This window comes from Salmo trutta, chromosome 10 (genome assembly GCF_901001165.1).
Source record: "Salmo trutta chromosome 10, fSalTru1.1, whole genome shotgun sequence".
Lineage (NCBI taxonomy): Eukaryota > Metazoa > Chordata > Actinopteri > Salmoniformes > Salmonidae > Salmo > Salmo trutta.
In genome coordinates this window covers 26,376,435-26,398,491 of record NC_042966.1, presented here as the reverse complement: position 1 = coordinate 26,398,491, position 22,057 = coordinate 26,376,435, and the positions used below count along the sequence as shown (strand labels likewise).

At 42.8% G+C, this 22,057-nt stretch overlaps 1 protein-coding gene across 2 annotated transcripts; it reads left to right on the top strand.

Annotated features, from left to right (window-relative positions):
• The first annotated feature begins 16,266 nt into the window (after nt 1-16,266).
• ppm1g (protein phosphatase, Mg2+/Mn2+ dependent, 1G) lies at nt 16,267-21,196 on the top strand. 2 transcript variants are annotated; one of them, XM_029765107.1, is made up of 11 exons: nt 16,267-16,320; nt 16,733-16,866; nt 17,376-17,445; nt 17,566-17,651; nt 17,886-18,015; nt 18,124-18,566; nt 18,953-19,069; nt 19,288-19,522; nt 19,659-19,788; nt 19,903-20,002; nt 20,143-21,196. In XM_029765107.1, the coding sequence occupies exons 2-11, from the start codon at nt 16,756-16,758 to the stop codon at nt 20,329-20,331; spliced, it is 1,611 nt and encodes a 536-aa protein (XP_029620967.1). In that variant the 5' UTR covers nt 16,267-16,320; nt 16,733-16,755; the 3' UTR covers nt 20,332-21,196. The 2 variants fall into 2 exon arrangements, with proteins under 2 accessions (XP_029620967.1, XP_029620966.1); XM_029765106.1 differs by lacking the exon at nt 16,267-16,320 and having other exon boundaries at nt 16,387-16,866.
• Nucleotides 21,197-22,057: the final 861 nt, after the last annotated feature.

The window sequence follows — 22,057 nt, the reverse complement described above, 5'->3', positions numbered from 1 at the left end:
AGTGACTTGGAATCGGGATATATGGTAAACAGAGTAGCAGCAGCGTATATGATGATTGTATGTGAGTGTGTGTGTGCGTGTACCGTACGTAGAGTCAGTGTGTGTGTGTGTGTGTGTGTGTGTGTGTGTGTGTGTGTGTGTGTGTGTGTGTGTGTGTGTGTGTGTGTGTGTGTGTGTGTGTTTGTGTGTGTGTGTGTGTGTGTTGAGTGAGTGTGTGTGTGTGAGTGTGCGATCAGTGCAAAACAAAGAAAATGTAATAGAAGGGTCAATGCAGATAATCCATATATCCATTTTGTTATCTATTTAGCAGTCTTATGGCTTAGGGATAGAAACTGTTCAGGAGCCTGTTGGTGTCAGATATAGCTAGCTCTGGTACCACTTGCCGTGCAGAAGCGAAGAGAACAGTCTATGGTTTGGGTGGCTGGAGTCAATTTTCCGGTCCTTTCTTTCACACCGCCTGATATAGAGGTCCTGGATGGCAGGGAGTGCAGCCCCAGTGATGTACTAGGCTGTCCGCACCACCCTCTATAGCACCATGCGATCGAGGGAGGTGCAGTTGCCATGCCAAGCAGTTATGCAGCCAGTCAAGATGCCCTTAATGGTGCAATTGTATAACTTTTTGAGGATTTGAGGGCACATACAAAATCTTAATATTTACATGAATTCTGATTATTTCCAGGAAAACACAACGTCCTGAAATATATGTAGATGGTATCTTTGTTAGAAAGAATATTATTTTTCCCTTGACGGATTGAGGCTGAATGTAAAAAAAAGGTCTCAACTTACCCCACTCACCCTTAAACCAAAAGCCATGAAAGAAGAAAAGGAATCAGAGTATCCCCACTCTTTCATGAGAAGTTAACATTACCAAGGACTCAGTCCTTAAAGGAAAAGTGTCTTTTAGTATTTGTATCATTATTCCACTGTTGAAACATTCCCAAAATGTTTTTCATGTCAGCAATCAAGGTTTCAAGAAATAGATCTTTCAAAATACAGATACTGTGACACTTTCTGCATTTTGAAAGTTTTATCTTGAAGACTGACGTGCAAAACATTTTTAACCGTTCTAAACTTGATGACAGTCCTAAACTTGATATGAAGGCATGGTGTGTGGGTGGAGACTAGAGAATTATTGAGGGAACACTGGAGAGCCTCTGTGTATAACAAATCCGGTAGAGGATATCCTGGAGAGAGGATTTGGCCCGTGTCCTGCGCCTGTCGCAAATAACAATAAAAAGGATTAATAACTCATCAGAAGGAGCCCCACTTAAGTGCTGGGGAAGTTCTTTAAATGAAAGACAAAACAAAATGAACAGTTCAGTTTGTGTGTGTGTGTGTGTGTGTGTGTGTGTGTGTGTGTGTGTGTGTGTGTGTGTGTGTGTGTGTGTGTGTGTGTGTGTGTGTGTGTGTGTGTGTGTGTGTGTGTGTGCAAGAGAGAGAGCTGCTGCTGCTACGTGCTGTTTATTATCTATGCATAGTCACTTTACCCCCACCTACATGTACAAATTACCTTTAGTAACCTGTTGACTCGGTACCGGTACCCCCTGTATATAGCCTATAGGCTCAGTATTGTTAGTTATTTTACTGTGTTACTTTTTCTTTTATTTAGTAAATTATTTCTTACCATTTCACGGTAAGGTTGTATTCGAATGTGACAAATACAATTTTATTTGAGTTGATTTGATTTTTGAGAGAGAGAGAGAGAGAGAGCGAGAGAGAGAGAGAGAGAGAGAGAGAGGGAGAGAGAGAGAGAGAGAGAGAGAGAGAGAGAGAGAGAGAGAGATGGAGAAACCGAGCAAACAATCCCTTGTCCATATAAAGACAAAGACTTGGGCAGGCGTTTCAAACACTAATTGAATAAATGAGCCTAGTGACAGTGTGAAAAGACACTGTGAATGGAGCAGGGAAAGGTGGATGGCAGTTATTATATTTCCCTCTGGAGACTTGTGTTCCCAGAGGCTGTAATTGATTTAGATGGATCAGCAGTGGGGTTCCCACAGCCCGCGTCTGTTTGTTCTCCAACAGCAAACCCCATTGAGCAGACTGGCCCTCTCTACAAACAGCATCAATGAGAAAACAAAAATAACTACAAAACCCGGGTGGAAGAGAGCAAAAGGACATAATTTGATCGTTTTCCAGCCCCTCCCCACACTCCCTTATTTTAAGGACCAGTAGACTTTATTCTCAGGCCTCTATCTGAGTCTTCTTTTACTGAGTTTTTACCTACAATCCCAGTTATAGCCTGTTACAGTCTGACATTTTCGACGTAGCTTTAATAAAAAAGAAATAAAGGAATCTCAGAGCACAGTCATTTCAATGCAAAGGCAAACAGGGTCAACTCCCCAGTGAATTAACAACATTTTAAGTCACAATTTGCATTTATTTCATGTAATAATTTGTATGATATTGATTAAATGAAGCCTGTGGTGCATTGATTATGAAAGAATGGTGTGCAACGTTGAACCTTCTTTGCCCACTTTGAGGATAATACAGTGCCACCGACGAAGACAGCTACCAAGGACTGTGGGCTCTCCTTCTCTGTGGACAACGTGAGTAAGACATTTAAACGTGTAACCCTCACAGGGCTGCCGGCCCAGACGGCATCCATAGCCTCGTACTCAGAGCATGCACAGACCAGCTGGCTGGTGTGTTTACGGACATATTCAATCTCTCCCTATCCCAGTCTGCTATCCCCACATGCTTCAAGATGGCCACCATTGTTCCTGTACCCAAGAAGGAAAAGGTAACTGAACTAAATGACTATCTTCCCGTAGCACTCACTTCTGTCATCATGAAGTGCTTTGAGAGACTAGACAAGGATCATATCATCTCCATCTTACCTGTCACCCTAGACCCACTTCCATTTGCTTACCGCCCCAATAGGTCCACAGACATCACACTGGACACTGCCCTATCCCATCTGGACAAGAGGAATATCTATGAAAGAATGCTGTTCATTGACTATAGTTCAGCATTCAACACCATAGTACCCTCCAAGCTCATCATTAAGCTTGAGGCCCTGGGTCTCAACCCCGCCCTGGAAAATTTGGTCCTGGACTTCCTGACGGGCCGCCCCCAGGTGGTGAAGGTAGGAAGCAATATCTCCACTTCACTGATCCTCAACACTGGGGCCCCACAAGGGTGCATGCTCAGCCCCCTCCTGTACTCCCTGTTCACCCATGACTGCATGACCACAGCGGAGATTGGAGTATCTGTCCATAGGACCACTTTAAGCCGTATACTCCATAGAGCTGGGCTTTACGGAAGAGTGGCCAGAAAAAAGTAATTGCTTAAAGAAAAAAATAAGCAAACACGTTTGGTGTTTACCAAAAGGCATGAGGGAGACTCCACAAACATATGGAAGAAGGTACTCTGGTCAGATGAGACTAAAATTTAGCTTTATGGCCATTAAGGAAAACGCAATGTCTGGTGCAAACACACCTCTCATCACCCCGAGAATACCATCCCCAGTGAAGCATGGTGGTGGCAGCATCACGCTGTGGGGATGTTTTTCATCGGCAGGGACTGGGAAACTGGTCAGAATTGAAGGAATGATGGATGGCGCTAAATACAGGGAAATTCTTGAGGGAAACCTGTTTCAGTCTTCCAGAGATTTGAGACTGGGACAGAGGTTCACCATCCAGCAGGACAATGACCCTAAGCATACTGCTAAAGCAACACTTGAGTGGTTTAAGAGGAAACATTTAAAATGTCTTGGAATGGCCTAGTCAAAGCCAATTGAGAATCTGTGGTATGACTTAAAGATTGCTGTACACCAGCGGAACCCATCCAACTTGAAGGAGCTGGAGCAGTTTTGCCTTAAAGAATGGGCAAAAATACCAGTGGCTAGATGTGCTAAGCTTATAAAGACATACCCCAAGAGACTTGCAGCTGTAATTGCTGCAAAAGGTGTCTCTACAAAGTATTGACTTTGGGGGGTGAATAGTTACGCACGCTCAAGTTTTCGGTTTTTTTGTCTTATTTTTTGTTTGTTTCACAATAACACATATTTTGCATCTTCAAAGTGGTAGGCATGTTGTGTAAATCAAATGATGCAACCCCGTAAAAAATCTATTTTAATTCCAGGTTGTAAGGCAACAAAATAGGAAAAATGCCAAGGGGTGTGAAAACTTTCTCAAGCCACTGTAAGGCAAGGAAAAGTAGAAATCCCTTTGCGACACCTCTCCTCAGACTCTCCTACAACTCTCGTCAGTCTGAATAGGCCCTTGACTATCAGCAGAGGAACAGAGGTGGGCAAACATCTGACTTGCTACTTTTCACAGCAATCTTATTCAACAGACTCTGCCAGTTGAATAAGAGGTGCAAAAAACAAACTTATTAAAGAATGTTCTTCCATACTCTTCCAAAAAAGAGAGTCCACATTAGCTTAGTATTAACCCATTCACAACACATCGACCACAAATGGTGTTGACACCAATTGAGCATCTTATGCAAGGTAGTTGTCATTTGGCACATGTAAGCTAAACAGTGACGCCAAGCAAGAGCAAATAGAGCAGTAGTGGAAAGATGGTATCTGAGCCCCTAAGCCACCAAATTCCTTGCATGAGCTCAGTCTGATAGTAGGACACTCAAGCCTGTCACTTTTTAATCCCCTCCAAGATCCTCCTCGCACGCCACGTCGCCTTAAAAAGAACAACAAACCACTGGCACCAAAAGTGGACAGGACAAATAATTCCTGCTTCCGGTCCCCCAAAAACCAGATGGGTTCTTGAACATGTTTGTGTGTGCTGGCTCTTGACAATGTAATGAATGTTGAGACAAATGTTGACTTTAAGCTCTTGGGAACAATAATGTTTAAAGTAAATTCAAAAGGTTTGAGCATCCTAAACTGAATAAGGCTGTAATAAAATCATGTCTACATCAACTTGCCCATTGACTACCCACGGGGTCACCCAACCATACTAATATGTACGGATTTACTCCCACACTTCAACACGGACAAGAATACCTTGTGGCATTCTCAAGGACTTGGACAGCTTTTTGTGTGTTATTTTCTCTCCCAAGTATGGCTTTATGGTGTCTAAGAGCTTTTGCATTCAAATGAGTCTATCTCTTCTTTCTCACACTCTGGCCAAAGGCAGCTGGTTAGTAGACAAAGGCCTGATGCACAGGTGTCCACTGAGAGTGAATTAAGGGTTCTCTAGCTTTTAAATTTTGTTTTATAGCTATTTCAACCCAGGCAACGCTTGTTTAAGTTTCAATAAGGAGATGTGATGGAACACTGGGACTCTGTATCAGTTTGAGGGTGCATTCACAAACACATGACCAACATCAATCACTGATGAATTGTAGGCCTGCTACAACAATGAACGATTGTCACTGGTGCTGTGACATCCTATATGTTTCATCATCTTATGCAATCTTGTTATTTCCCTCATCAACAAGATCCTTTAGTCCACAAAAAGGATGCCGTATTGCCGGAGGGACATCCATCATTTTGTGGAAAGGTGGCTTTTATTTTAGTGTGGCACTTAAAATTCTGCCTGATTCTTCTGGTTCAGCGCCTCATGTGCAGACAGTAGTTCTTTCTAGGCGACTGATGAGGTCATACTGTCCTGGGAAAGTTAAGTTATCCCTTTAAATCAACAAATGATGCCGACCTCTGCTGAGTATATGAATGTGCCTGGTGGCAGATGGCAGCGTTCCATAACCCATAGACTTAGAGCACTAATCCCCACAGGGGATCATGCATCCCTGGGTCATCAGTTGCTCACACCAAGGAAGAGGGGGAGAGTGAGAGAAAAAGATAGAGGACTCTTGTTCGCTCTTAATCCCCCAAATTGAGCAAATACATTTTAGAGTTCTGCATATGCAAAAGGGGGGACTTAAGACTATCCCCAACCCTGATTAGGCCTCAATCTTATCAGCCGCCGGTTGATAGGGATGTCCATGAATAATTACGGACACCCAAGTAGAGTTCTTTTACCCACTTGTCTTTTTGACAGCTGCAGGCAAATTTGTAAAAAAAATTGTTTACCTTTATTTTACCAGGCAAGTCAGTTAAGAACAAATTCTTATTTACAATGACGGCTCTTTGGAAGACACACTCGAGAAGTATCCCAAATAAACAAGAATCATAAGTCTATCCCAAAAACACAAGAGCGCTAAATCAAGACCACCAATAGTGGTGCGTCAATATCATGATTTTAAAAAGATTGTCACACTCCAATTATGAATTATTTTACCATGGAGCAATGTCTGACACTCGTATCATGTAAGAGTCATGTATGTGAGTGTGTGTTGAGACATATCAGCTGCTGTCTCAATCCAAACCAGAGCTATCTGTGACACAGCAGTTGAAGGAGTAATTCCTTCATCCCCCTTCTCTGAGAGAGCGGTTCTCACAGATTCACACCTCTCCATCTGGACTTGCCCCTTTCCAAATGTCAATCACAGCAGGGACCCCCAGTTTTCAACTGACATCAGGGACAAACCCATTTTAGAAGACTTTGGGGGGGGCCTCCCGAGTGGCGCAGTGGTCTAAGGCACTGCATTGCAGTGCTGGCTGTGCCACTAGAGATCCTGGTTCAGTCCAGGCTATGACGCAGCCGGCCACAACCGGGAGACCCATGGGACGGCGCACAATTGGCCCAGCGTCGTCCAGGTTAGGGGAGGGTGAGGCCGAGCGGGATATCCTTGTCCCATCGTTCTGTGGCGGGCCGGGCGCATGCACGCTGACACGGTCGCCAGGTGTATGGTGTCTCCTCCGACACATTGGCGCAGCTGGCTTCTGGGTTAAGCGGGCATTGTGTCAAGAAACAGTGCGGCTTGGCTGGGTCGTGTTTTGGAGGACGCACGGCTCTCGACCTTCGCCTCTCCCAAGTCTGTACAGGAGTTACAGCAGTGGGACAAGACTGTAACTACCAATTGGATACCACGAAATCGGGATAAAAACATTTTTTTAAATAAAGGCTTTGGGGGTAAACAACTGCTGTTTAATTTATATAATTTGTTGTTGTTTTTTGGCCTTCTCTTTCTAGATTCCCTTTTTAGGATGTCAATCGTCAATCAGTGGAGGCACCTCGGAGGCGGTAGGGGAGGACCATCCTCCTCGGTGAATTTCATAAAAATGTAAATAGTAAAACATAAAAAATGCATCCTTTTTAGATAAAACTATACTAAATATTGTCACATGGCACCAAATAATTTATTAAAACACACTGTTTTGCAATGAAGGTCTACAGTAGCCTCAGCAGCACTCTATAGGGCACCATGGTGTAGCTGAGGACAGCTCCTTTCTGTCCTCTTCTGGGTATATTGACTTGAATACAAAACCTAGTTCTCACTATGCTCTCACCACTGTTCTCACCCACTTCCATAGACTTACACAGTAATTATGACAACTTCTGGAGGACATCCTCCAATTTATCAGAGCTCTTGCAGCATTAACTGACATGTTGTCCATCCAATCACTGAAAGCATAAACTACAGCTAGCTAGCACTGCAGTGCGTAAAATGTGGTGAGTAGTTGACTCAAAGAGAGAGAAAGACAATAGCTGAACAGTTTTGAACAAATTAATTTCTTCCAAAATTAAGGAGAAGCGAGAGCGAGAGAGCTATATTTATTGTATTTTTTAAACTTTCACTTTCAATTGCAAATGCAAGTCAGGGTAAGCTTTTGGTTCTATTAAAAAAACATCCTGTGGCGTTCTGCATTAGCATCGAATAGCCCCCGTGATATGCAACTTTTCAGGAAAGATAGGAACCAATATACACAGGCAGTTAGGAAAGCTAAGGCTAGCTTTTTCAAGCAGAAATGTGCATCCTGTAGCACAAACTCCAAAAGGTTCTGGGACACTGTAAACTCCATGGAGAATAAGAGCACCTCCTCCCAGCTGCCCACTGCACTGAGGCTAGGAAACACTGTCACCACCAATAAATCCACTATAATTGAGAATTTCAATAAGCATTTTTCTACAGCTGGCCATGCTTTCCACCTGGCTCCCCCTACCCTGGTCAACAGCACTGCACCCCCCACAACAACTCGCCCAAGCCTCCCCCATTTCTCCTTCACCCAAATCCAGATAGCTGATGTTCTGAAAGAGCAGCAAAATCTGGACCCCTACAAATCAGCAGGGCTAGACAATCTGGACCCTCTCTTTCTAAAACTATCTGCCGAAATTGTTGTATCCCCTATTACTGGCCTGTTTAACCTCTCTTTCGTATCGTCTGAGATCCCCAAAGATTGGAAGGCTGCCGCGGTCATCCCCCTCTTCAAAGGGGGAGACACTCTAGATCCAAACTGTTACAGACCTATATCTATCCTACCCTGTCTTTCTAAGGTCTTCGAATGCCAAGTTAACAAACAGATTACCGACCATTTTGAATCCCACCGTACCTTCTCCGCTATGCAATCTGGTTTCAGAGCTGGTCATGGGTGCACCTCAGCCACGCTCAAGGTCCTAAACAATATCATAACCGCCATCAATAAGAGACATTACTGTGCAGCCGTGTTCATCGACCTGGCCAAGGCTTTCAACTCTGTCAATCACCACATTCTTATCGGCAGACTCAACAGCCTTGGTTTCTCAAATGATTGCCTCGCCTGGTTCACCAACTACTTCTCTGATAGAGTTCAGTGTGTCAAATCGGATGGCCTGTTGTCCGGACCTCTGGCAGTCTCTATGGGGGTGCCACAGGGTTCAATTCTTGGGCTGACTCTCTTCTCTGTATAAATCAATGATGTCGCTCTTGCTGCTGGTGATTCTCTGATCCACCTCTACGCAGACGACACCATTCTGTATACCTCTGGCCCTTCTTTGGACACTGTGTTAACTAACCTCCAGACGAGCTTCAATGCCATACAACTCTCCTTCCGTGGCCTCCAACTGCTCTTAAATGCAAGTAAAACTAAATGCATGCTCTTCAACCGATCGCTGCCCGCACCTGCCCGACCGTCCAGCATCACAACTCTGGACGGTTCTGACTTAGAATATGTGGACAACTACAAATACCTAGGTGTCTGGTCAGACTGTAAACTATCCTTCCAGACACACATTAAACATCTCCAATCCAAAATTAAATCTGGAATCGGTTTCCTATTTCGCAACAAAGCATCCTTCACTCATGCTGCCAAACATACCCTCGTAAAACTGACCATCCTACCAATCCTCGACTTCGGTGATGTCATTTACAAAATAGCCTCCAACACTCTACTCAACAAATTGGATGCAGTCTATCACAGTGCCATCCGTTTTGGCACCAAAGCCCCATATACAACCCACCTCTGCGACCTGTACTCTCGTTGGCTGGCCCTCACTTCATACTCATCGCCAAACCCACTGGCTCCAGGTCATCTACAAGTCTCTGCTAGGTAAAGCTCCGCCTTATCTCAGCTCACTGGTCACCATAGCAGCACCCACCCATGGCATGCAGGTATATCTCTCTGGTAACCCCCAAAGCCAGTTCTTCCTTTGGCCGCCTTTCCTTCCAGTTCTCTGCTGCCAATGAAACGAACTGCAAATCTCACTGAAGCTGGAGACTCATATCTCCCTCACTAGCTTTAAGCACCTGCTGTCAGAGCAGTTTACAGATCACTATACCTGTACATAGCCCATCTGTAAATAGCCCACCCAACTACCTCATCCCCATACTGTATTTATTTATTTATCTTTCTCCTTTGCACCCCAGTATCTCTACTTGCACATTCATCTTCTGCACATCTACCATTCCAGTGTTTAATTGCTATATTGTAATTACTTCGCCACCATGGCCTATTTATTACCTTACCTCCCTTATCCTACCTCATTTGCACACACTGTATACAGACTTTTTTTCTACCGTATTATTGACTGTATGTTGGTTTATTCCATGTGTAACTCAGTGTTGTTGTGTGTCGAACTGCCTTGCTTTATCTTGGCCAGGTCGCAGTTGTAAATGAGAACTTGTTCTCAACTAGCCTACCTGGTTAAATGAAGGTGAAATAAAATAAAATAAAAATGAATTTATTGCCACCGAGGCCTGCCGGTGTAACTGCTAAACTGCTTTCTGATTGTACACTGTACTGCATGATTGTAGTGGGTTTACTAACGTGTTAGTTCTACTATGTTGACTATGACGCAGAGGCGCAACTTTCACTTTGTGATACAAAACGAGGCAACGGTGTGCTTTAGGACCATGGTGGTTAGGCTGTTTGAGTGTTTATCCGACTGGATAAAAATGTAATAATAATAATTATGTCCCCCCCACTTCTAAAACCAAAGTTGCGCCCCTGCTATGACGTTACATTTAACATTTAACATTTAAGTCATTTAGCAGATGCTCTTATCCAGAGCGACTTACAAAAAAGTTACAATGATGTAACCTGTGTGTAGCTGTTAGCGGTCATGGTATGAAGGATTGGAAAGGTTTTTTCGCCTGGTCACATACAGCTGATGTGTTGTGCACCGAAATCCACAAGCGAAGGGAAAAGGTGAGAAAAGGAGAGCGCACAGATATTAGCGATAAGGAATGATATATACAACTAGCAAAGTGATCATGCTGTTTTTATGGGGCTGCTATGAAAGTGAACAGTGCTTGCGTGTGATCAGGGGTGTTTTCATTCAGCAGATTCTGTTGAAAAATGTTTCTTAAACAGAAGCAAACGAAATGGGGATATACATACCTGAATTTGTCCAATAGAAACTCTCATTTGCAACTGTTGGACTAATGATTACACCCTACATCAGCTCAATGCAGGCAAGAGTGTGCAAGGCAGTATATGTCACTGTCTGTCACCTTGATTACTCAAAATTCTCTCGACCTGTGCACTGATGTTGTAAACTTGTTGTAGCAACCTCATGATGGGTACAGGGAATATTTGAGTATCATGTCGTAGCCTAAACCTATCGATGTTACATTGAGCTGGGTGAATAGAATATGAATGTCAGTCATTCAATGTGATGTAATAGAAATAAGGCCATGCTAATAAAAAAATCTCAAACGGCACCGACTGTCACTGTCATCAATAAAGCAGTGTTGAAATAAACAACAAGTTCCACATTACAAGTTATGCTGTGTCAAAACTAAAGGACAATTAACCTACTTTACAGGACCTTTTATAAGACTATATAAGTACTTTTATTAGACTAACCGCACATGCATTCCATATTTAAAACATTGTGTTGTTCTTGCGTAGAGATAAAGCAATGGTCTTTAAAAACCTATGACCTGCTAAGCTAAACTTTGACCCATGATAAAGCACACTGAGTCCTGATTAACTCAGCTTTTTCTGTGTAAATCTGTGAGTTGTCTGTGCCACCTGCTATATCGACCAATGATAGGCCTACAGAGATCCATAAACTATATTTTACCATTACATGTTATCAATTTAGTCAGATGGGCTTGACTGTCATTTGAAGAGGCTCAGTCTAGCCCATAGAGATCCTACTAAATTACTAGAGGGGCTATGTCATAAATCCTCAAAGTTACATAATCGGGCAAAAATTCCAGCCTTCTTGGTCAAGTAGAAATCCAAAACCACTCTAATTGGAATGAATGGCAAATCCAAAACCAGTCTAATTGGAATGAATGGCAGTGGTGCCTAGGTGATACATTTGCTGCTTTTACTTATGCAGTAAATAAGAATATGTCAGAATTAGAATCTGATTTTGAATGTGAGAATCAGAATGAGATCAATGTGACTCACACATTGACACTAGTATTTGTTATTCAAACACATTTAACTCCTACATGGTGTTGTGGCATCTCACTTGTCTTGATGTGTGTTTTGTTCTATATTTGTATTTTTAATCCCAGCCCCCGTCCCCGCAGGAGGCCTTTTGCCTTTTGGTAGGCCATAATTGTAAATAAGAATGTGTTCTTAACGACTTGCCTAGTTAAATAAAGGTTAAAAAAAACATTTAAAAAATGATGAAAGGCTTTGAGGTGTTATTGGCCACCAGCAGGCTTTTGGCATTCTAGCAAAAACAACCTGAGCACTGGTGTGTGTCTCCCCCCTGTGTTTAATGAGGAACTGGGTGACCCCTTGAGGCTCCACTGACTCAAGTTCCAAGTTTTAATATCACATGCACAAGTACAGTGAAATGCCTTTCTTACAAACTCAAAACCCAACAATGCAATAATCAATAACAATGTATTACTAGAAATAAACAATAAAGTAAGTATAGTATATTCAGGAAATATTTAAAAAGTCAGTTACAGTACCATATTTACATGTGCAGGGATACTGGAGTGATGGAGATACAGCTGAAGTCGGAAGTTTACATACACCTTAGCCAAATACATTTAAATTCAGTTTTTCACAATTCCTGACATTTAATCCTAGTAAAAATTCCCTGTTTTAGGTCAGTTAGGATCACCACTTTATTTTGGGAATGTGAAATGTCAGAATAATAGTAGAGAGAATGATTTATTTCAGCTTTTATTTCTTTCATCACATTCCCAGTGGGTCAGAAGTTTACATACACTCAATTAGTATGTGGTAGCATTGCCTTTAAATTGTTTAACTTCGGTCAAATGTTTTGGGTAGCCTTCCACAAGCTTCCCACAATAAGTTGGGTGAATTTTGGCCCATTCCTCCTGACAGAGCTGGTGTAACTGAGTCAGGTTTGTAGGCCACCTTGCTCGCACACACTTTTTCAGGTCTTCCCACAGATTGTCTATAGGATTGAGGTCAGGGCTTTGTGATGGCCACTCCAATACCTTGATTTTGTTGTCCATAAGCCATTTTGCCACAACTTTGGAAGTATGCTTGGGGTCATTGTCCATTTGGAAGACACATTTTTGACCAAGCTTTAACTTCCTGACTGATGTCTTGAGATATTGCTTCAATATATCCACATCATTTTTCTTCCTCATGATGCCATCTATTTTGCGAAGTGCACCAGTCCCTCCTGAAGCAAAGTTAAATCAAATCAAAGTGTATTTGTCACGTGCACTGAATACAACAGGTGTAGACTTTACAGTGAAATGCTTACTTACAGGCTCTAACCAATAGTGCAAAAAATGTGTTAGGTGAACAATAGGTAAGTAAATAAATTAAACAACAGTAAAAAGACAGGCTATATACAGTAGCAAGGCTATAAAAGTAGTGAGGCTACAGACCAGTTAGTCAGGCTGATTGAGGTAGTATGAACATGTAGATATGGTTAAAGTGACTATGCATATATGATGAATAGAGAGTAGCAGTAGCGTAAAAGAGGGGTTGGCGGGTGGCGGGTGGCGGGACACAATGCAGATAGCCCGGTTAGCCAATGTGCGGGAGCACTGGTTGGTCGGCCCAATTGAGGCTTTTTGTCCTAGACTTGGCACTCCGGTACTGCTTGCCATGCTGTAGTAGAGAGAACAGTCTATGACTGGGGTGGCTGGAGTCTTTGACAATTTTTAGGGCCTTCCTCTGACACCGCCTGGTGTAGAGGTCCTGAATGGCAGGCAGCTTAGCCCCAGTGATGTACTGGGCCGTACGCACTACCCTCTGTAGTGCCTTGCGGTCAGAGGCAGAGCAATTGCCGTACCAGGCAGTGATTCAACCAGTCAGGATGCTCTTGATGTTGCAGCTGTAGAACCTTTTGAGGATCTCAGGACCCATGCCAAATCTTTTTAGTTTCTTGAGGGGGAATAGGCTTTGTTGTGCCCTCTTCACTACTGTCTTGGTGTGTTTGGACCATTCTAGTTTGTTGTTGATGTGGACATCGAGGAACTTGAAGCTCTCAACCTGCTCCACTACAGCCCGGTCGATGAGAATGGGGCGTGCTCGGTCCTCCGTTTCCTGTAGTCCACAATCATCTCCTTAGTCTTGGTTACGTTGAGGGAGAGGTTGTTACTCTGGCACCACACGGCCAGGTCTCTGACCTACTCCCTATAGGCTGTCTCGTCGTTGTCGGTAATCAGGCCTACCACTGTTGTGTCGTCTGCAAACTTAATGGTGGTGTTGGAGTCGTGCCTGGCCATGCAGTCATGGGTGAACAGGGAGTACAGGGGGGGACTGGGCACGCACCCCTGGGGAGCTCCAGTGTTGAGGATCAGCGTGGCATATGTGTTGTTACCTCCCCTCACCACCTGGGGTGGCCCGTCAGGAAGTCCAGGATCAGGTTGCAGAGGGAGGTGTTTAGTCCCAGGACCCTGTGGAGCTCCAGTGTTGAGGATTAGCTTGGCAGATGTGTTGCTACCTACCCTCACCACCTCATCACCAAAGCACCCCCACAACATGATGCTGCAACCCCCGTGCTTCACGGTTGGGATGGTGTTCCTCGGCTTGCAAGCCTCCCCCTTTTTCCTCCAAACATAACGATGGTCATTATGGCCAAACAGTTCTATTTTTGTTTCATTAGACCAGAGAACGTTTCTCCAAAAAGTACGATCTTTGTCCCCATGTGCAGTTGCAAACCGTAGTCTGGCTTTTTTACAGCGGTTTTGGAGCAGTGGCTTCTTCCTTGCTGATCAGCCTTTCAGGTTATGTCGATATAGGACTTGTTTTACTGTGAATATAGATACTTTTGTACCGGTTTCCTCCAGCATCTTCACAAGGTTCTTTGCTGTTGTTCTGGGATTGATTTGCACTTTTCGCACCAAAATACGTTAATCTCTAGGAGACAGAACGCGTCTCCTTCCTGAGCGGTATGCCGGCTGCGTGGTCCCATGGTGTTTATACTTGCGTACTATTGTTTGTAAAGATGAACGTGGTACCTTCAGGCGTTTGGAAATTGCTCCCAAGGATGAACCAGACTTGTGGGGGTCAACAGTTTTTTTGCTGAGGTCTTGGCTGATTTACTTTGATTTTCCCATGATGTCAAGCAAAGAGGCACTGAGTTTGAAGGTAGGCCTTAAAATACATCCACAGGTACACTTCCAATTGACTCAAATGATGTCAATTAGCCTATCAGAAGCTTCTAAAGCCATGACAACATTTTTGTAATTTTCCAAGCTGTTTAAAGGCACAGTCAACTTAGTGTATGTAAAGTTCTGACCCACTGGAATTGTGATACAGTGAATTATAAGTGAAATAATCTGTCTGTAAACAATTGTTGGAAAAATGACTTGTGTCATGCACAAGGTAGATGTCCTAACCAACTTGCCAAAACTATAGTTTGTTAACAAGAAATGTGTGGAGTGGTTTAAAAACAAGTTTTAATGACTCCCACCTAAGTGTATGGAAACTTCCGACTTCAACTGTAAATATGTATTGGGGTAAGGTGACTAGGCAACAGGATATAAGATAAACAGAGTAGCAGCAGCTTGCATGTGAGTGGGTGTGCAGGTGTGTAGATTCAGTATAAATGTATGTGCATATTATGTGTGAGTGAGCAAATGATGGAGTGATTGTTTGTGTGTGTGTGTGTTGGAGTGACAGTGTGAATGAGTGTGTAGGTCTCTGTGAGTGTGCATAGAGACAGTGCAAATAGTGAAATAAAACGTCAATAAAGATACAAGCTGTCCAGGAGCCTGTTGGTGTTAGACTTGATTTACCGGTACCTCTTGCCGTGAGGCAGCAGAAAAAATTGTCTATGGCCTGGGTGGTAGGTGCCTTTGATGATTTTCCGGGCCTTCTTTTCACACCGCCTGATATAGAGGTCCTGGATGGCAGGGAGCTCGGCCCCAGTAATGTACTGGGATGTCCGCACAACCCTCTGTAGTGCCATGCAATCAGGGGTGGTGTTATTTCCATATCAAGCAGTGATGCAGCCAGATCTCAATGGTACAGCTGTAGAACCTTTTCAGGATTTGAGGGCCCATGTCAAACTTTTTCAACCTCCTGAGGGCGATGAGGTACTGTCGAGCCTTCTTCACAAATGTGTGTGTGTGTTTGTTCCAGTTCACAGGACAGGACAATCTACCCCAAGAGGAAGGGAATCTCAAATGTTGTAAAAGTCTAAGGAAAAGCTCAGTATTGGAAGAAAACTTACTCAATTTCATTTTACATTTTTGGCAATGATCCTTTTTGACTTTGCATATAAGAAAATAGTTACACAAAAACAATACCAGCAAAACCAACAGCACAGGACAAGTTGTGGCAATACACATCTCCTTTGTTTTCCCCCACCTACTGTTATGTATTCTTGGGTATTTAAAATCTCTTTCGTGTCTACTGATTAAAGAACTAAACATGTTTTTACCGAACTGCAGCTTGTCGCCTTTTTTCATGTTAAAAGGAAAGGAAACGGAGAAAGGATATAGATCCACTCCAACGTTTGTTGGCCACACTAGAATCGGTGACTTTGGCGACACCTCGTGGCCGTACTCGTTCTCTGCAACTAAAGTTTTGGCGCCCTTTCTGAACGCCCCTGCTCACAAGTAGACATGCGCACCTCTCATTCATCACATCGTTTCCGCTTCCTTTATGTATCCGATTATTTTTGAGAGGTCTGTTGTGTTTGTAGTTACACGTGCTGGTATTTTCCTGTAAAATGTTAAAATTGGACTCACTTTTAAGACTGAAATGTTTTGATAGCAAGTATTATCTTCCGGTTAATGGTGTCCCATTTGCCTTTGCTTAAAATATGTATAGTTTGCGAGTAAGAACGGTGTCTATGTTCGTTTGTTAGCTTAGCCAACAGTCGCTAGATACACCATCCAAGCTAGCAATAAACCGGCTAACTAGCCTTTGGCCCTTTGTCAAAATATTGCAATGTTTATATTCTACTGCGTGATAGCAATGTTTATACTCTACTGCATGATATAATGAACTGTACGGTGAAGTTGGAGCATCTGTCTAATTTATTTTCGTCATCTTGTTTTGTTTCCTACCACATCGGATTTTCCAACACCAACGAAGTTGAAACCCATTGTTGGTCCATCATGGGAGCTTACTTGTCGCAACCCAATACAGTGAAGTCCTCTTCCAATGGGGGAAACCAAAATATGAGCTATGGCTTTGCGGCCATGCAGGGCTGGCGTGTCTCAATGGAGGTAAGATGATCTAAACAAATTGCTAGCCGATTTGGATTCCGCAGTCATTCGTTGCCAGTATGGTGTCCAACTAACTAGCTATCAGAACTAGCTACCAGTTAGCTAGAATGTTAACGAAAGGATTTGGTTCAGACAACAAAAAGTAGTGTAAGTTGTCTATAATGGGCTACACGTTATTAAACATATGGAGCTTGGCTTAGCTATCCAACACGTGGCTTAACTATCAACGTCAACACTGGCCAGCTAGCTAAGTTTTATTTGGGCATGAATACTTTTTGTTTGTGGCTAACTAGATAGTTTTGTAGTTAGCTAACAATGTAGCTAGGTAGTTTTCCTGCATGCATTGATATAGATATGTAAGATGTGCAAGACTGGGCCGTTAACATTGACAATGCATCATATTACATTTTCACATTCAAATGGCACCGGTCTGATTTCTAAGATGTAGCTGTTATACTGCTCATAGAAATGACATTCCATGAGAGTAACGTGTTTGTTTCTTTCAACAGGATGCTCACAACTGCATTCCAGAACTGGATGAAGAAACGGCTATGTTTGCTGTGTATGATGGACATGGAGGTACTGCTCTTTTTATCCCGAATATTAACTGTTGTGCGTACCTTGATTTGTATGTTATTTGTGTTAATATCAGACATTATTAAACAAGTTATTCTAAGTAATCAGTACTTGCTTTCTCAGGTGAGGAAGTAGCATTATACTGTTCCAAGTACCTTCCTGAAATCATTAAGGAACAGAAGACTTACAAAGATGGCAAACTGCAAAAGGTGAGTGCAAGAATGCTTTTGCGGTATGGAAAGGAATCCTCTTGACATGGAAAATTGAACATATTGCATATATGTAAGAGTGTATATATAGAAAGTACACCCAATAAACATTGTGCAATCTCACTTTGTCAAAAGTGAGTACCTACCAACTTTGGTTCAGTAGCTCTTGTATTTGTCGTCAAACTCTACTCCATAGCAGCATACATTTGTCTTAGGTGGGTGCATGTGTTTCAGGCTTTGGAGGATGCATTTCTGGCCATTGATAGCAGGGTGACCACAGAGGAAGTGATCAAAGAGCTTGTTCAGATAGCTGGCCGCCCACAAGAGGAAGCACCAAATGAAAAAGTGGCTGAAGAAGATGATTGTAAGTACGCTGTAACAACCGACCAAGTTAAATATGTAGTTGTCATTCCTTGTGCTTTATTCAAAACAAATAGTTTGATTCAAACCCATGTGTTCCTTTGTCTGTTAGTGGACAACGAGGAGGCAGAACTTTTGCACGAAGAGGCCACCTTGACCATTGAAGAGTTACTCGTCCGCTATGGACAGAACCTCAATGCGATTAAACACAAGAAGCTCTGTCCGGAGGGCAAAAAAGAGTCTGGGGAAGGTGAACCACATTCCCATGGGGAGAAGGGCATCAACGGGGAAGTGGAGAGCGAGATGGCCAGCAATCAGAAGGCTGATGGTGCTGGAAGTGCAACTGGTGGTGCGGGATTCTCCAAGCTGCGGGCCTGCAGGAGAGCAGAAGGGGACAGCTCTTCAGCGGCAGGAGCAGCAGGGTCCTCTGAAGGAGAAAAAGAAACCGGGCCCTCCTGCTCCTCCTCAGCAGCTCCGGCTTCAGGAGACACCAGCTCCAAGTTCTTTGAGGACAGTGACGAGTCAGGGGAAGATGAGGAGGGTAGCGAAGAGGAGGTGAGGGGGAAGAACTCTCCTTCAGGAGTTAAGTTCCTGTTACTCTAACTCTGGTGCCCCACCCTCTGCCTGAAGAGCTACTGGGTATTCAGGCTTTTGCCCAAACACAGTTCTTACACACCTGATTAAGCTTAAAGGTCCTGGTGAGCAGCTATTGGTAGAATCAGTTGATAGATTCTGGTTGGAGTAAAAGCCTGCAGAATGATTGCTCTCCAGGAGGAGGGTTGGGCACCTTTGCTGTAACTCATATTTGCTGTTCATAGATTTCCCCCCCCCCCCCCCCCCCCCCCACACACTGGATTTTAAAACAAATAAACTGTTTAAAATATTTTTGTAATTGTGGAAAGAATGCTATGTGTGTTAACTATGTAATTACACTTCTACAGGATGCCAGTGAGGAAGATGAAGGTGAAAACAGTGACGAGGAAGAAGACACGGAAGAGGGGGAGGACTCTGATGAAGAGAATGAGATGTGCTACCCTGGAATGGATGGAAAAGAAGAGGTAGAATACACTCTGCTTCATTTTCAAATTAAACCTTGAATGGAGAGCGCTTTATTAAAAGGATTTCTGAGTAGCCCTGGTTGTTGAAAGGTTGTAATGGGGTGTTTTTTGTCTGAAGTAGTTATTACTTTCTATGCCTTAGCTGTGTAGTGGGTTAATCACAGGCCCTTTAAACTGAAGGTGGCTATTTTCAGAAACTGTATGCCCTTTTCCCCCAGCCTGGCGCAGACAGTGGCACTACAGCAGTGGTGGCTCTGATCAGAGGGAAACAGCTGATTGTGGCAAACGCCGGCGACTCCCGCTGTGTCGTGTCTGAGAAGGGCAAGGCCATAGACATGTCCTACGACCACAAGCCAGAGGATGAGCTGGAGCTGGCCAGGATAAAGAATGCTGGTGGAAAGGTCACCATGGACGGTCGCGTCAACGGAGGACTCAACCTCTCCAGGGCCATCGGTAAATCGATCCTCCTGCATTTCCTAGCCCTGGCATTTGATTTCAATTATCAGGCATTGTTTCCAGAAATAAATGTGTGTGTTTTTTTTGCTGTTGAAGAAAAGACATCAGATTGAAAGGGCCTTTGTGTTTTCAGGCGATCACTTTTACAAACGAAACAAGGCCCTTGGCCCAGAGGAGCAGATGATCTCCTCAATGCCTGACGTCAAAGTGCTCACCCTCAACCCAGAGCACGACTTCATGATCATTGCATGCGACGGAATCTGGTACAGTTTGTTTGATATTGTTTTTTTTAAATGTTATTATGCCATACTTCAATAATCAATGTGTGAAATGGATCCACAGCTATATTTTTCTTCATTAATGAGTGTCATCCACAGGAATGTCATGAGCAGTCAAGAGGTTGTAGACTTTGTCAGTCAGAGAATAAAGCCTAATGCCGATGATGCTGCCAGGCCTTTGTCCTCCATAGTTGAAGAAGTAAGATTATATATTTTTTTACTGTGTTGGGAAACCTCAGTTGATGTACCTGAGATCCACCACTCCCCTGTAATCATGGCATTACTCATTCTTTATTTAACAATGAACTAGCGCTCTCAAACTTTATTTTGTCTCCTTAGCTACTTGACCATTGCTTGGCACCTGATACATCTGGAGATGGCACAGGCTGTGACAACATGACCTGCATCATCATCACGTTCAGCGCTCACCCTGACAGCATCATGGCCGACGGCACCAAGAAGAGAAAGCCTGAAGAGATTGTCCCAGAGAAGAACGGGAATGACAGCAAAAAGTCAAAAAGCGAATAGAACTGCCAAGTACAATTACTCCAGTCCTTTTCACAAGCCAGAACTTTCCCATCTCTGAAAAGTTTAAAGACCATGGTCTCTGGGATAGGATGAGTTTTAGTTTAATGTTCCGAGACTGAAGAGAAAGTATAAAAGTAAAACGGCCTCTTTGTAATTATTGATTTTGCTTAACTGTCCTATTGGAAATGTGTCCTGTGAATCCTAGTGTACTGTTTGTCACCCATGCCCTTTATGTATATAATTTTCAATATTTGTTGATGGAAGAAATGCATCTTTGTAATTGTGGATCAATGTGACATTTGGTGCATACTCGTTTGACACCATTCTGTAATTACATACAAATACATTTTTATTTTTTGTGTGACAAGTGACATCTTGTCTACTTACTTTAAAAGGACAATCACTGTTTGCATGAGTCAAATGTCCCCCTAGGCAAAGAACACTGAAATAGATTTGGAACTACTCAATTCATGTTACATTTTGTACTAGCTGTATTTAATGAATACATTTTACATTCCTTGCACTCACATATTCCCAGAAAAATTTGCCAACCACCTCTGAGTTAAGGCCACTATGCTATTTAAATGTCTGCCTTTGTCTCATGACTTGGTTTGCGCATAAAGATGGTGGCAACTGCCTTACATTTAGTTAATTATGGTCCAAATTTAGCATAACTATTCATGGAACAAAAGCTCCTCACTTCTCATGTATCTTTGTATGCTTGACTTAAATGTCCAGTTAAAGGGTTAACCCAAATATTTTAGTACATTTTATTTTGGTACTTTTTGAGAACATTGAGTTTCACTTGAAAAATCCCATGAAGTATTTTTTGCCCCCCTAAATCAATAAAGTTGACAAACACCCTTTTTATTTAATCAGTAATGGAGATGGAAAGGTTGCACAATCATGTAGCAAAGCACTAAAGCATCATGCCAATCGTTTCATACCTCAAGTGGTTTGGAGCTAGCCTGGGTGGGTACAAGTCTGTTTGTCCAATCGTTCTACTCCTTGCCACTCCCCTTGTCATGTTAAGTGGTGGAATGATTGCACAAACAGACTTGTACCCAGGCTAGTTGGAACTACTGTTCCCAAAATAATAAGCTCAGTTTTATTTTGGGGGGTGAACATTTTATACCAAGTATATCCAACAGCAAATTGAATTTCTATACCACTCAAACTATCTTACATTTTCAAGATATGCTACACTGCAGAGAAAATCAGATAATACAATGTCATAATAGGTATATATTAACCAGATTTACCATTATTCTTAAATATGCTCATATGCCTATGGTAAAGTTGACAGTATAAACAAATGGAAAGTACATAAAACATGTTGGGCCTAGGTGTTTTGTTCTACCACATAGGAGTTCTGATGAACATTCCCATCCAGCTGTGAGAATCAGCCATCTGAAACAATAATTGCGTCTATATTAAACACAATCTGAATGTAACATAGCCAGTAGACTGTGGTACACACTTTGTGCTCGATTCAAGTAAACCCTCATCTTATATGCAGTAACAGAAAATCAACATTTTTTATTTTCTTCTGCCTATTTTTGTCATAAGCAATACTTATGCTTACCTGCATTCTTTTATGAAGAAATCTCAACTGTTGGTTCAGCAACTCTATTTCCTATTAAAATAAAAACATAACTCAGCCAACATGCATTTATATGTATGATGATACTGTAGTTCCAATATTTTACATGAGTCATTTAGCAGA

Coding starts and splice junctions, on each gene's coding strand:
- ppm1g (XM_029765106.1), top strand. CDS start 16,639: ATGAACTGTACGGTGAAGTTGGAGCATCTGTCTAATTTATTTTCGTCA. Junction 18,016..18,123: donor AGTGGCTGAAGAAGATGATT/GTAAGTACGCTG, acceptor TTTGTCTGTTAG/TGGACAACGAGGAGGCAGAA. Junction 19,789..19,902: donor ATTGCATGCGACGGAATCTG/GTACAGTTTGTT, acceptor TGTCATCCACAG/GAATGTCATGAGCAGTCAAG.